Below are 16,441 nucleotides of genomic sequence, written 5' to 3'. Positions count from 1 at the left end.
ACAGCACTGCCACTCGTGCACTTGCTGGCTCGTCGTTCAAGTGTCGTTAGCTAGTTGGAAATTGGAATATGGAATTGACCAACTGCGCCAGATTTGCGCAATGCCAAGTGAGAAATTGTGCAATGTAAAAAATACTCGAAAACAGCAAAAGGAAAAAAACAAAAAAAAAAAAACAAGAGGGTAACCAATTGCAGAGTGGGAGCACAAAAGCGGAAAGGTGGGGTGCTGGGACGGCAACAGCATGAACTGGCATAAATAAGCGCAATAACCGAACGACCAGTGTGAAAAAGCATAAAAAATGAAATCAAGAGCAAACAGCAGGCAACATGCGGCCAGTGGCAAGTAGCTTGTAAACACATGCGCATGTATGTGTGCCAGTAGCATTGCCACTTTGCAGGCCAGGCCAAACCATTACCGACGAACCACTGCATCGGCCAAGTCATTTAACACAGTCACTCAGCCTTTTTTATGCGATTTATTTGATGCCACATGCTTCTCATAGCAATTGAACTCTTATTGCGCGCCCAGCACGAAATGTGCAAAAAATTAAATGATATCAATAAAATAAAATACAAAGAAAATTGGAAATTGGTAATGGAAAAATGCTCATTGCAAACAACGGGAGGGGGGTTAAACATAGTGAACGATGCTAACGAAGAGCAGGCAACGAAAAAAAGCTCACAACATCAAAGTTGCAACAAAGTATTGATAAAACAAGCCGCACATTCTAGCAACACATTCGAAATATAGCATTCGGCATGTGGCATGTGGCACCAACAATTGTCCTGCCCCCACTGCCGCAATAATGTTGATTTATTCACTAGCTCAAAACGAACGTCAGTTTTATTGGCTGCACTAGTTCTGGTTGATTGTTTGATTGTTGGTTGTCTCTGGGTACAATTGGTGCCATGTTGCAACCCATTCACACAAATTTGCCAACTCACAGTTGCCTTGAACTTTAACAAAATTTTGCCATCTTTAGTGTGCCGTGTTGCAGCAATCGTACAGTCAGCTTGAACGGAGGAGGAAAATCTACTGGCAAGCATTTTTTATGCATGCACGTGGGTATAGTTTTGAAAACAATTAAATGGCAGCAAACATTGCATTGGTTTTTTTTTGGTTTTTGTGCTTCAATTTGCATATTATTAATGATCTATTAGAAATAAATTCCATGAACTAAATCACAAAACAAATTCACCAAGTTTATGCTAATCAACAAAATTCAGCAACATAATTTTAAACAAATAAAAGGTGTGGCAATTCAGTCCCGGGAGTTTGTCAATAAAACACAAGCAAATTGAGCTACAAGCAAAATTGTACTATCTACCTCCATACTACAGTGCGTTAAGTAACTATGGCATTGTCGCTTATTGACAAGTTTTGACAATTTATGCCAATGGGTTGGTGCGTGATTACCATTCGGAATTCACAGAGAGGTCGTTGGTTCGAATCTCGGTGAAAGCAAAATTAATAAAAACATTTTTCTAATAGCGGTCGCCCCTCGGCAGGCAATGGCAAACTTCCGAGTGTATTTCTGCCATGAAAAAGCTCCTCATAAAAATATCTGCCGTTCGGAATCGGCTTGAAACTGTAGGTCCCTCCATTTGTGGAACAACATCAAGACGCACACCACAAATAGGAGGAGGAGCTCAGCCAAACACCTAACAGAAGTGTACGCGCCAATTATTTATTTATTTTTTTTTTTTATGTTTTCCGACGAGAAAGTTTTACAAATTCAGCAATTCGTAAGCTCCCAAAACCATAGTTTTTATATGACCGACCGTTCATATGAGAATTTGAGTCATCGATTGGCCACAGGAGGCAGCACATGCCACAGGTAATTGTTTGGGCTGCTGTAACCGCAGATGGGCGCTTTCCAATCGTTTTCACCTCCAATCGTTTCGACTCGGCACCGTCTCACAAAGCTCGAGTAAACCAAGAATGGCTAACAAGCAACGTTCCGAACTTCATAACGTCCACACAATTGCTCTCAAATTCACCAGACGTGAATTCAATGGATTGTTTTCTTTGGGCCATTTTGGAAAGCAGGGATCAAACTAAATGATTTACCAGTCTGGAGGCGCTGAAAAAAGCCATTGCCAGAAAGTGGGCCAAAATACCTGCAAGTCACATTCGGGTAGCTTGTGATTCGTTTCTGGACCGCCTCAAGGCCATTAGTCAAGTCAAAAGGTAATTTTCCAAACTAAATTTATGGCCTTTTTAATTGGTTACACTTCGAGTGCCGGACCCTGTGCATTTAGCAGATGAGTTGAGTTTCCTGCTTTGAAAAACTACTAGTATTTAAGTAGCATACGAAGGGTGCCTTTTATATGTCGGGATTAGAGAACAAAAATAAATTTTAATCATCGAAAATCACTTTATTGTTTTTCAAAATATTCTCCATGAAGATCTATACACTTTTGCATGCGTTTGAACCAATTGTCGAAGCACTTTTGCCACTCGCCATACGCGATGTCATAGACGTGTTTCGAAGCCCCGCGATCGTATTTTTTGAGCATTTCCTTCGACCAATCGACACGAGCCTTTTTTTGAACGATTGACAAATTGTGTGGGATCCAACGCGAACAAATTTTTTTGACAGTCAAATGTTTATGCAATATTGAATGTATGCTGGTCCCATTAATGCCTAAGATTGTCTCAATCTCACGATAGGTCACATGACGATCTTGCAATATCAGTTCGCGCACAGCATCAATGGTTTTCGGAACAACAACTGATTTTGGACGACCTTCACGAAATTCGTCTTAGAGTGAACTACGACCACGATTGAATTCACCATTCCATCGATAAACACTGGTCCTTGATGGAGCTTCATCGCCAAAAAATTAATTAAGTTCATCCATGCAATGTTGCTGAGTTAATCCACGTCGAAAGTTGTAAAAAATAATCGCACGAAAATGTTCACGATTTAATTCCATTTTTGGTCCGAGATGAATCTTTTAAGTTACTGTAAACAACACAAATAGAGCTGGTAATTCAAAACTTTCTGAGTACGTAAAAGCCAAAAACTGTCAAGCTTTGCGGTACAGCTGTCAGTTGCCAGATTGCAACACCAGGGTTGCCAACTCCCGAAATATAAAAGGCACCCCTCGTACAAGCGTATTTGAAGAAATCCGTACCTGCAGAGTAGTTTAATGCCGGGCAGCATTTCATGGGCCCAAACTTGTAGGCTTCTTTCGTAAATGAACCTGTATAGTTTTGAGTTTGTAGTATAGGCGAGCGGAAATATCTATTCAAACTCAGATTCTCACAGGTCCAATTTAGTAGGCGCTATTTGCACCAGATTGTAAATCAAGAGACTGAAGAAGAGCTGAATATACACTAGACTGGATTGAAAAAATAAATTGCAAAATTCCACACCTGTATTAAAAAACCTCTATCAAGAAAATTTGGGCGTAATAAAAAAAAATGTTCATTGCTCCTTCTAAAAATACAGGAAATGTTTTTTTATTTATTTTACTACATCTTATTGATTTAACATCCGATTTAGAGTTGTTTTATATTTCGTTTTTATGCCCTTTTGAACTCCGAAGTCGTTTTCCCCTAGTTTAGGTCACTTACCCAGAGTCGTAGCCCTCTAAGATGATATCATTTTTGTTTCATCAATATCAAATACTGTGAAATCAATTAATTGACCTTAAACTGTTTCGCTAAATTTACGAGCAGTATTATAACTTTATAATACTTAGAACTTATCATTGTCGGAGACTCGGCAAGAGAGACCTGCGCGCGCTTGGCCAACCATTTCTACGAAAACTCGAGGAGATATGTCACATAGATTAGTTGGAGATGCGATTTGATGTAGTATATTTAATATATGAGTAGGATGGAGCTAGTCTTTATGTAGCCCTTTTCAACCTAACCACATTTTTAGCAACATATTAATTTTTCTTTAACTTTAAGCACAAATGAGTATTATTTATATGTACGTATGCCTAAATGGAACTGCTGTTTATGATGTGATATTTATATGTATGCACTTAGTTTTAATATTTTTTTTTTATTTAAACCATTTCTTTACTTTATTTACCTTTGCCCAAAGCATTAAACAATTTTCGAACAAACAAACATTTACTAATGCAAACCAAAGAACAAAAACAAGCACACAATTAACATAAATCCTTATTTTCTCAATTATCTACACTTTTTTTGTTTTTGCTACTTAATAAAATTTTTCAGGCATTTTTCGCTTACCTTGATCCAACAATAATTGCTTGACGCCCATTGGTCGCTGTGAGCAAATCATCTGTATCCTGAGCACTACCATTCGTATTGCCCACCACTTGACCGATGGCGCGTTTAACCGATTCAAAAACCGAATGTGGCCCAGTCGGTTCTGTGGTGGACTGATAGATGGCACCACCGCTACCATCATGGCCATTGGTGCCGGCGCTATCCAGCGCTGTATAGCCACCTTCAGCTTGTGGCATCTTCGAGGCAACAATTCAACACTTACGAGAATAAGGTAAACCGAACGATGCCTGCGGTTTCTTCTTCTTCGTTCAGCGATCGAATTATGATGGAGTAGTAGTAATTGTTGTTGCACTGGTGCTTAGTGGATGTGTTATGAGTGGTAGTTGGTTGTAGTGGTTGGTGGATGAGTGTGGGGGTGAGACGTAACTGAACTGACGTGTTGTGATCCCTGGCGTTGCGGTGGCGCTTGAGCTTGAGTTTGAGCTTGAGCTTTTTTGATTTTTCATTATAATTTATAGTTTATAATTATTTTACAAAATGCATTAAGACGATAATCAGGCATACAGGCAGGCAATCCAAACGACAGGCAGTAGTGTATTTTATTTTTATTTCAATTAGTTTTGCATTGCATTTGCATTTTTTTATTTTTTTCGTATTTATATTTTTACATTTTGTTTAAATATATATAGACAATTTTTTTTTTAATTTGCCGAATTGCGTTTATTGCATAGCGCGTGTGGTGGTGAGTGCATTTATTGTATTTTTTTCGTATATTTAATAGCGTCAGCGAGCGCAAATGACAGTTTTTCAGTACGACAGGCATTCGAGTTCGTATCAAACAAATCGAAAAATAAACAGAAAGTAAAAAAGGAAAATTATTATAAAAAAATTAAGGATTAATTGAAATAAAAGTACAAATGAAATAAGAATTGCACAATCTAAAGCACAAATGAACGAAAGCGCAATTGTGTGTGTGTGGAAAACCAAAAACGAAAAAAATTTTAAGTGTGCAAATCTAATGATAGTGCCTGAGTATCCGAAATACGAGTAGAGAAGGCGTATTGGTTTGTGTGCTTGTGTATGTGCTGCTAGGATATACGTACATATACAGTCATAACTAGGAAATGCAATGCTACTTTATATAAGTAAATTCCTATAAATAATAGCTCATTAAACGCCAGACTACTAAGTACAGATAAAATATAATACTACTGAGTGGTGGAATGAAAGAATGAAATGTGAATTAGTGTTCGAGTAAAGGCAGAAGGAGTGATAGAAAATTTCAAGAACTATGCAGTAATTGATGATACGAATGGGAGTAAAATAAAGAAGCAACAATAGAATTGGTAAAATAATGAGATTTTAAAATAAAAAACCCGCTTCAAGGACAATTAAAATGCAGCTAGGTTGAGGAAAATAATACCATTTGTGTATACGCTTAAAATTCCACAGTAGTACATGCAGCAGAGAAACGTGCGAAACGCAAGCTTTAAGGTAGCACAAGTAGATGCTCTATATATCACTAAGTTGGAGCGATTGTGAGTGGACTTTTTTATATATTTTTTTCTTTTCTTTTTTTATTATGGCATAGCAATGAAATACTGCCTCTATACGCATTAACAATAATGGAAAAATATATTCTCCTTAGGAAAACCTTTTGAGGTGCCTCAAGTCTAATCAAATTTGCAAAAAACGAAATTTTACACAGCTATTCATAAACTTCATACATCAAAGATTTTAAGTTTTATGTTTTAACAAGTTTTAACCGCAAGTAAAAATAATAATAATTTGTATAACAAAAATAATTTAAATAATAAAAAAAAACCCCATACAAGCTTATCACTGAAAGTCACTTGATGGATGTTCTGTTGAGAATATTGCTGCTGCTGCTCTTTGAATATTGCATTTAAATGATTTGATTTTCCACATATAATTATCAAAAGCCGTATTTTGAATAAAAATAGTGACACCTGAAAGAATCCAACTTTCTACATGTTTTATTTTAAACAACATCTAAGGGCGTCTTTAGAAAGGCCCTTTATATCAACAATATTAAAGAGATGTTCCTGAAAACTGCTTGAAATAAATCTACTTAAACACTAACAACTGCCAAAAGTTAATACAACTGTATGTATGAATGCACACTTGTACTTGCCTACAAAATTTTGGAACGTAAAAATGAAAAGGTTGAATTTAATCTTTTTACAAAAATTAATGGTTTCGGGGGCACTTCTTAACCTACGATGTGGCAAATATTGGTGTGCAGCCTTATTTCTTAGATAGAAAGCCAACTTTCTGCATTTATGCCACTAAACGAAAAATGTACTTCACCCTAATGTGCATGGCAATTTACGAAGACATTAAGGGCGAGTGCGTTTATGCATAGTATACTGGCTCTAAGTTCTAAGTTCAATCGATGGTCAAAATTACTCACAAAAGATTACTGATAGCGGTTATTCTTGGCCATATAGACAATGGGCAAACCTGCGTGTGCACTTTTAGCATGAAAAGGTTTTCAATTAATAGAAAATTACGTTCCATGGCGTCATAAACCTGGAAAGCCCGCAGCTATTTATTTATTTGTTTAGTCCTAGAATTTACGATCTTTACATTTGTAGGCAAGTTATTCATATGAGACAGTGAATTTTGAACATAGTACCCAATTGTTATAGTCGTGAATTAATAAAATGGTGAACATTTTCGGAAACATTTCGAAAATATAGTTTTCTTGCCACGCACAGTTTTCCAACCCACAAAACAACAACAAAAATTAAGGTATTTCCATATAACTGCATTAGCAGCCATGTTAGTCATTTGACATTTGCTGGTACTATGACATATTCATCGAAATATAGCGACCAGGGAATTGGGAATTGTAATTTACTTTTTTAACTACCTCCAACTCAATTTAAATTTTATAAAATAATATAATAATAGGAAAAAAATGAGTTGTGCATTTTCAAGCAAAAATGCAAGTACTAGTGCGAGGAAGCCGGTATACAGTTTTTGAAATTTAATTTATTTTTAAATATTAACAATGTAGCAACGAGGCTAGCAATATCAACAAATTATGAAGCTTTAAAAATTTCTGTATCCGTAAAAGATTTGAAGTGAAACAACCTCCTTTTATTATATTTGCAACTATTTGAAGTTACATAAGTGAAAAAAGTTAAAATCAAACGAAAATCATTTTGCTTTTCCTCTAATAGCGAATTGAGTTAGGAAAGGGTTTCGAATCATTTTATCATGACTACAGCTGGGTGAAAAAATATAATACTGCTTTACGGCTTTTGCTTTCCACTATCAGAAATGGCGCATGGGGCCACCACTATCAAGGTGGCGCAAAATTAATCATCCAATTAGGTGTTTGAATAACTTTTTGACTAAATACAAAAAAACAAGATTTTGAATTATGGAAATCTTTATTTTGACTTTAGGAGCTCCATTGCTTGTCTGTTTGTATACAGCAGCTCTCTTGTTCCCAAGTGTCAATTATCATTGAGGAACAACGCCATTTGCAAAACTAGAAATCTTCTGAGAGGTCATACGAAGGTTGTACTTAAAGATTACATAGGTGTAAATATGATAATTTTTATTATCAAAATGTCATGCAAAACTTCGTTAGAACACTTGACTTCACGAGGTGGCTATTTATTTATTTTATTATTACAATAAAACTATTTAAACTAAGCAATCTAAGTGAGACACCCTAAATAATAATTACGTACAAAATATTATTATATTTCATACATTCCATAGTCACGAATTATAAAACTAACTAACTAACTGATTAGTAAAATAATTTCCACCTCTTAAATCTTACAATTAATACATAAATCTATGTAATTTGTTCAACACTATTATCCAATAACTACAACAATACAGGAGATGATTTATATACATATACACACATACTATGTATATGGAAGAAAATAAGTAACAAATTAGCTTTAATTAGGAGCAGGTAATAGATAATAAAAAACAAATACGGAGAAGTCTGCAACTTTTCATACTCGGCGTCCATTAAGCTAAAATATGACGCATTTGTTTTGTTCATTACTTGAAAAGCTTAAATGGATTAGCATATCCAATTTGACAGAACTTGGTAAAGATATTTTATAGAAGACTAGCTTTAACCCGCGGCCCCGCTCGCGTAGCAATAGTTTTAAGGGATTTAGGATATGTATATAAAAGAATTACAAACAATAATTTCATAGAAAATAATTTTTTAATGCTATGCCTCATTGAATAAAATCTAAACAACCAATCAGAAAAATATTAAGCAAAATTATTTTTATTAATTTTCTATCCCAAACCGTTTTTGAACTTTGCATTTGGGTCATAGTTGAACAGCTTACGCGGATTATGAAGTCTAGAGTGTGCTACGAGTATAAATAGTGGGAATAGGAAAAACTAAGATTTTTTAGATTAAATTTAAGCAAATATTCGATTATTAGTGACGAATGAGAGTGGTGGCGCGGCCTTGGGGCTGTGGGATGGGAGTTCCATCATAAAAACATGGCTATAACCTTCATTGGGTGAAAATATGAATGTATAAACATTTTTACGTCATTTGGTGTTGTCGTTTTGTAGTGATGAGCGGACATCGTACAGACATTCATAGAAATTGCATAGATACATGCACATTACGGCGATTCATTTTTTTCTCGACATCATTCCTAGCTAATTACGATTCTATATAAAACTGTAAGAAAAAATGTCCACCAGAGCGTAACTCTAAAGTCATCTTCTCGGCCTTAAAGTTTTTAAAGGAACTATATTTAATCAAAACGAAGTACTGCAGTTTAGTACTTATTTAAATACAATGAATGTTACTTCTTTTTAATACAAATTTATTTTTGCAAATTTTGATATCAATTTTTTTTTTACGTTATGGCACTACAAAGCAAATTATCTGTAATTTTTCTAATATTGTAGTAGGAAAAAGACTTCCTGTAATTTTATTATTTGTAAATTAAAGTATAACTTGCAGACGGAATAAAATTGTTTGCATATATTTCGAATCATCGATTTTTTTTTACACCTAACAAAAATCTTTATAACCTTTTTGGTTTTAGATCTTTTTCACATTCCACTTTTCTATCTTCATAACTGCCTCTATATTTACGTATTATTTAAAGATAGTTTCTTTTAAAATTTGGAAAGCTCGCACTTCAGATGTGTACATAGACTTATCTCATAATATTATGTAGAATCCGAATAGGATAGACAAGATATCAAAACCCAAAATGATGATTAATTGTGCGCCACCTTGTATATTTTTTCATTAGCTTACAACAACTTTGATGTGAAGCATCAATAGACTTGTGATCTGATACGCTAGGGTAAAATATTAGCGCAATTTTGTATGGGTTTTTTTCACAAATAACTATTTAATTTTTATTCCGCACTAAATTTAGTACAAGCCCGAATTCTGATTATGACGCGTTAAATAAATACCAAAACATAAACAGAAACCAGTTTTTACTTATTATGTCAATATGCTTAGGCATGGATATGTTTGTAAGTATGCTTTGCTTTCAAAAACATAATATAGCCAATAAAAGTTATTACGAAGTACTTTACAGGTAAAATATAATACTTTTAATATATAAAAAAATCTAGTGGATCAATCTGTTAGAAAATTTTTGAATTGGATTTGAATACTAGTTCAGCGTTGCCATACTTTGAAAGAAGTTAATATTTGGAAGTCAAAAACTTAAGCAATTTGCCATCTTTGTTAGAATGTTTTGCATAGTGGTCGGGAAATTAGTTTGAAACAAATATTGTGGTTTAGTTATGTGTTGAAATTAGTGTTACCAACTCTTCAAAAACCTACATTCCCAACTGAGTTTCAAAAACCTCCGACGTTTGAAAAAACGCGTTTCATGGGAAAGCATAAAATTTCGAAAGTTCAAAGCTCGCATTTAACAAAATTAAAAACAAACAATTAAATTATATCAGAAAGAGATTTAAAAGTTTATTTCGTCCTAATTTTGAACTTGTGGTCATAAAGTTAACTTCAAGCCATATTTTAATTTTAATAAACGTGTTTACCATCGATGCGACAATTTAGATCATCTGATATGTTATGTATAATGGTCGCAACAACAATTTTATCTTTTTAATTCAGCCAATGCATTTACTGAAGGAAGGGAAAACGGTTACGAAATTCGCGCTGAAAACGCGCTCAACTTTGACATTTGAGTATGGCAAAGACAAGAGCCGATTTATCAAATCTGTAACATTTTTACATAAAAACTAAACAATTTTTTTGGCGTTTTAATTTTCAAAAAGCGCAAAATCTAGTGCTTAAAGCATCAAGTTAGGAACTGCGGTTGAACTTGGTATTTTTTTTTTAAAGCTTTCGAGCAACATTTAGCGATAGTTGCTTTTCCGCCACGCAAATTTATGAGTGGCAAAAGTTCTTTAAATATCGATAAAGTGCGTAATTTCATTTAAAATTAAAAATAATGCGAACAAAATAATTTAAATGTTTATTGGGGTCCTCAGACACCAGGGATTTATATGTATCTTCGCAAGCTCAATTCAAGATTTGTGTCACAAAAGCTGACAGATAACGATAATGCTTAACTAATTTCTGATAAAAATGCAATAATTTTAGTACAACATTCGCCGTATTCATGTAATTTCACATCCTGTGACTGTTACCTATCAGCAGTGGTGCATTTGACGATGAAAGGTAAGCATGCAGGATAGATTTAAGACATTCAGCGTAACCAACATTCCGAAATATATATATAGATAGCCGTAGCCGAATGGGTTGGTGCGAGACTAATATTCTGAATTCAGAGAGAACGTAGGTTCGAATCTCGGTGAAAGGCCTAAATGAAAAAAAAGTTTTTTCTAATAGCGGTCACCCCTCGGCAAGCAAGGACAAACCTCCGAGACTATTTCTCCTACGAAAAAGCTCCTCAGAAAAAATATCTGCCGTTCAGAGTCGACTAGAAACTGTAGGTCCTTCCAGTTGTGGAACCACATCAAGGCGCACGCCACAAATAGTCCCTCGCCAAACACCCGAAATGGGTGTATGCGCCAATTATATGCACATATATATACATATACATATATCGATTAATAACAAATATTTTTCAGAAATCATATACTGCTAGTTTTTATTAGTTAAAAGTTCAGTTTTTCTGGAATAGAGGGTATTTGAAAATTGAATTCTGATCAAAACTAAAAATTGTTAAGTACCATACCAACAAAGTTTGATATTTTTTGGAATAGAAGGTGCATATACATATGTATGTGTGTATGTTGAAAATTTAATTCTGAACAAAGCTAAACATTGTCAAGTGCCATATGCGACTCTTATAAATTGGATATGCCAACGGCAAACTCAATTGACAATGAAAAATCAAAAACAGACATTTTCCATAGCAAAAGATATCACTTGTTTTCTGTTATTAAATTTAAAAATTTCCTTTTTGCTATAAATACTTTTTGAGCCATACGCTGTTATCACAAGCCGCCAACGTACAATTTTTAAATTAAATAAACTCATAGCAGAGCAATAGCTTTATCTTATCAAACCTCAAAGATACTGATAATGCAGAGCATTTCAAATTACAAATACACATAAATAAAAGCACTTTTCATTGCATCGGAAAATAAAGGCGTCCATACCTGTGTCGTCTTACGAAATAGCAAATCATAAATATGTACATACATACATACATACATATGTACATAAACAATAAATTGTTAGACTGGCAAATGGTGGAAAATCTTTAAAATGTATTTACAGATAATAATGCGACGTAGTACGAAAAGAAACAACAATACTAACGGTTCATGTTGACTTGGACAACGTGATCTTCATCAGCAGCTTCAATCCTATACGAGTTACGAGTTCAAACAATACGAGTCACAAATACATACATACATACTTGTACGAGTACATACTATACCAACACACAAGCATGGCTCTAGGCGTGGATAAACAACTGTAAAAACGACGCTATTTCTACATTTTACATGCAAACATACGTACAATAGAACAGCTGTTCATTGTTCCTCCTATAGGAGGAATATAGGTATATATGTATATATGTATATATAATTGTTCGTGATGAGAGATGAGTCATCCTCTAATTAATTTGCCTTGAATCTATGTAGATCAACTGTGAGTGCGATTGTGAGCCATTAGTTGTTTGATTTAAGGTTGACCAACAGGCTTTCCAATAGGGATTTAAGGCCTTCCGACGAGGAAAATGTTCTTGAAAAACAAGGTATCCAAGTATTTTTTAGTGAGTCATTTAAATACTCACGCCAAATTATTTCCTATAAAAGGCCCAGAAATTAGTCAAATATCCTTAGAGGGGTGGTTACGTAATATATGTATATAATAATATATGATTATATATATACATGTATATACATATATATGTACTTATATGTATGTGATGTAACTGGAAGCGATATAAGGAAGTTTTATGTAAAACAAGCAAGTAAGGCACATTCGGTCCGAACCGAACTTTATGTACCCACGCATATTTTAGTCAAATTTAATTTGGACTACCTATTTACGCGCATCAGTCCCTGGCAAAACCCACAAAAAACAAATTTAAGTAATTCATAAAAATGGAGAAATAAGAAAAGTCTGAATACATATTTATAGAAATTAAATCAGAATACATTGAAATATAAATACATACAAAATAGAAAATTTATTCATTATGCTTCACATTTTTCATACAAAATGAAGCGACATTGGCCCAAAGGAATCAAACAAATTCCGATTTCGGCGAATTTGATTCATTCTTTATTAAAATACCCGCTGCTATCCAAAAGTGGTCATATGGCACTGCCTATTTTGCATACATTCATTTGCGTCGCATTGCTTTTGGGGGGTCTACGATTTATACCAACTTTTAGTAATTTAACTTCATTTATTACAGCGAAATCACGTTTTTTGAAAATTACCGTTATATAGCATGTGGGTCTTATTGACAAATTGACCCCCACAAAATTATCCCCTTCTTAAGGCAAATATCCTTGCTGTGTTTCGCAAAAATGTCTAGAGTTTTTCTCGAGTTATAACTTGTAAAATCAGACGGACGAAAAGAAAAATTAAGCTTTACAAACAAAAAAGGGGAGGTGGTTTTCCCCGATTTGAATACTCTTTATGTATGTATGTCGCATCTAAATAAGGTAGGGAGCGAGTTTTATTCAGTCGTTATCGCGATAAGCCAGCAATGAGTTTGGCGTCGGCCATTTTCCAAGCTTTTTTTTTTTAATTTCCGTTTTTGGATAATTTTTCTATATTTAACAACAGAGATATCACGTTTTTTTTTTTTTTGGTTTTTTGAAAATAATTGGGGTTATTCGTCGATTTCGCCCATTTTCAATACCAACCTACCTTGGATACGAAATTTTCAAGTTTTATTAAATTTTGTCAATTCTTGCTCTAATTATCGCACGCCCGGATAGCCGCGCAAATGGACAGACATGGCTATATGAACTTCCCCCTCTATTCCGAGCATTTCAGTACTTATGTATATATATTTATACACATTTATATCTACCTCGATTATTTTACGCTGCTATATTACATTCAATCGCTATGTGAACAAATTTACAATGCCCTTCGGGACCACTACGCGGATGTAAAAATGGAACTATCGCTTTGACACTATACAGAAACTCTACCACTTTCATAACACCTTCTTCAGCTGTATTTCAGTGGTGTGCGGCAATCCTCCCCCACTAATTCATTTGCAGAAGCGAGAAGGATTCACAACAGTTGGCGGTCACTGCGACGTGAATAACTATTATTTCTCGTTATTTAAAGCCACACCTCATTTGTCGTGGTAGAAAATGGAATAATTTTCATTTACATAACTAAGTTTTATAAGAGCTACAACATTTTTTTTCAAATTTATTTATTTTAATATTTATAATTTAATTTAAATAATAAAATGATTTTATTAATCTACAGTACAAATTACCTTACAGACTAGACAAAAATCTAAAGAAAAACACGCCAAATTAGGCAACTAAAATATTAGCAATCAATATAAAAACAATATTAAGTAATTTAATTTATAATTTTTACAAAATTCAATTTAGATAAAGCGTAATCAAACCGGCTGGAATGGGATAATAAATTCTAGTCTCTAAGTACGCAAGCAACGGGTAAATTACTCGCAAATTTAGTATTTAAGTTTTCCCCCATACAAAGGGTAAACATTATGAAGACTTCTTTGTGGAACATTAATTCTTATCCGCTCTAGGAGATCTGGACAGTTGATGGTGCCATTAACAAAACTGAAAATAATCGAAAGTAAAAGGACTTCTCTTTTCTAGAGATTCCAATTAATTAGCTTTAGCCGAGAATTATAGGATAAAACAGGGACCTCAAATTGCAGGGAACGTAATGCCTGCTTATATTTTTTGAACGTCCTATTCTATTTATCGAAAGCTGGTAATAAGGTCTCTAAATGATAACTGCGTACTCTAAGTGACCACGAACAAGTGCGATAAACAGTATATATGGGAATATGCATATATAATTGGCGCGTACACTCTTTTTTGGGTGTTTGGCCGAGCTCTTCCTCCTATTTGTGGCGTGCGGCTTAGTGTTGTTCCACAAATAGAGGGACCTAGAGTTTCAAGCCGACTCCGAACGACAGATATTTTTATGAGGAGCTTTTTCATGGCAGAAATACACTCGGAGGTTTGCCATTGCCTGCCGAGAAGCAAAAACTTTTTCTTAATTTTGGTGTTTAACCGAGATTCGAACCTACGTTCTCTCTATGAATTGCGAATGGTAATCACGCACCAACCCATTCGGCTACGGCGGCCGCCGGATCCGAAAATTCAGATACATTGCGACGAATGACGCCAGAATTAAGTACGATTTTTAAAGAATAAAATTGACGTGACTATGTAAAGTAAATTTTGTATCGAATAAAACTCCAAGAGCCCTAAACTCTGTTACAGCTTGTAGGACAGTATTAGAAATACTAAATGTAGGATGTGTTAAATATTATATGTACTGACGGACTAAGTGCAAACATTTTTTAATATTCAAAGACAGACACGACTTCATGAAGTATCGATGAAGATTGTTCAAGCCGAATTGAAGCTTCTGAGCATCCACTGAGGCCTTAACAGGTGGGCAAGTTTTTAAATTATCCACGAAGAGAAAGATAGATGGAATATAGAAAGAAAGATAGAAGAGAAAAAGATAGTTCAAAGTAGTTCCTTTGGGAGACACCTGAAGTAGCATCAAAATGGTTCGATAACTCTCCATCAATTTTTACCACGCACCGTCTGTCCGTCAAATATGACTTAAGCCGCTGCAAAAAGGTGGAGTGAAAACCCAGATTCTTGTGCGACACTTTGTCAAATGCTTTAGAGAAGTCAGAGTAAATGCAATCAACTTGGACTCCTTTGGAAAACGATGGCATACAGATTTCATTAAAAACAGCAAGATTAGTAGCTGTAGAGTGGCCAATTAGAAAGCCATGTTGGTTTGGGTTAATTAAAGACTAAACCAAAAAATAATTATTTTTCACTAATAAAATTCATTCAAACAGTTTACAGATGATTGATGATTTGGAAAGTGGCCTATAATTGCGAACATCATTTTTTCTTCCGCTTTTAAAAAGAGGTGTGACGATTGTTTACTTACATTCATTTAAAAAAAGGTAGGCTTGAAAGACCTCCACCCCGTGATAGAGAATAAGTATTATTTATTATAATCAAATTATTCTGTATGCAACAAATATTATTATAAAAATTAAAGACGACTCAGCTTAGTATGTACATTAAAGCGAAACGAAACTCTCAAAGTAAGCGATGCGAACACATTTCACGCAAGCTTTATTATTTAATTGACAAATTTACAGGAAAACGTAGGATGATCTAAAGTGTGTGAGAGTCTTAATGTGTGCCCTCTTAATTAAGAGAAGAAATAGTAAAATGCAAAAAAAATTAAAAAATTACAAAATTTATTCAAGTGAAGAGATAAAAGTGCAGATTCACAGAATACCTTTCACTAGATAACCAAAAGAACATTTCTTTCAACAATTTGCTTTTGAAGCTGCTCATCTTCTTTCCGCAATGATGCCAGTGTCTTGCGTGACTTCAAGGAGACGCACGACTGAGGCTCCAGAGACTCATCTCTGCACAACGTCAACCCTAACAGCAGTAACCTTTTATAAATGTTCGTAATAACCCACATTTTCTATTTATT

At 34.5% G+C, this 16,441-nt stretch overlaps 1 protein-coding gene across 9 annotated transcripts in view; it reads right to left on the bottom strand.

The window, feature by feature from the left end:
- Positions 1–16,441, bottom strand: part of LOC129246307 (protein NDRG3) — a 97,644-nt gene that overhangs the window by 61,992 nt on the left and 19,211 nt on the right. For 5 of the 9 annotated variants that reach the window (XM_054885013.1, XM_054885010.1, XM_054885012.1 and 2 more), the window contains exon 2: positions 4,216–4,704. The exons of 3 other annotated variants lie outside the window; for them this stretch is intronic. In XM_054885013.1, coding sequence (XP_054740988.1) covers positions 4,216–4,451 — 236 coding nt within the window. In that variant the 5' untranslated portion in view covers positions 4,452–4,704. The remainder of the gene's footprint in view (positions 1–4,215; positions 4,705–16,441) is intronic. One more of the 9 variants, XM_054885011.1, reaches the window with a different exon arrangement.

This window comes from Anastrepha obliqua, chromosome 4, assembly GCF_027943255.1.
Source record: "Anastrepha obliqua isolate idAnaObli1 chromosome 4, idAnaObli1_1.0, whole genome shotgun sequence".
Taxonomy (NCBI): domain Eukaryota; kingdom Metazoa; phylum Arthropoda; class Insecta; order Diptera; family Tephritidae; genus Anastrepha; species Anastrepha obliqua.
This window is presented reverse-complemented; position numbering and strand designations above follow the sequence as displayed.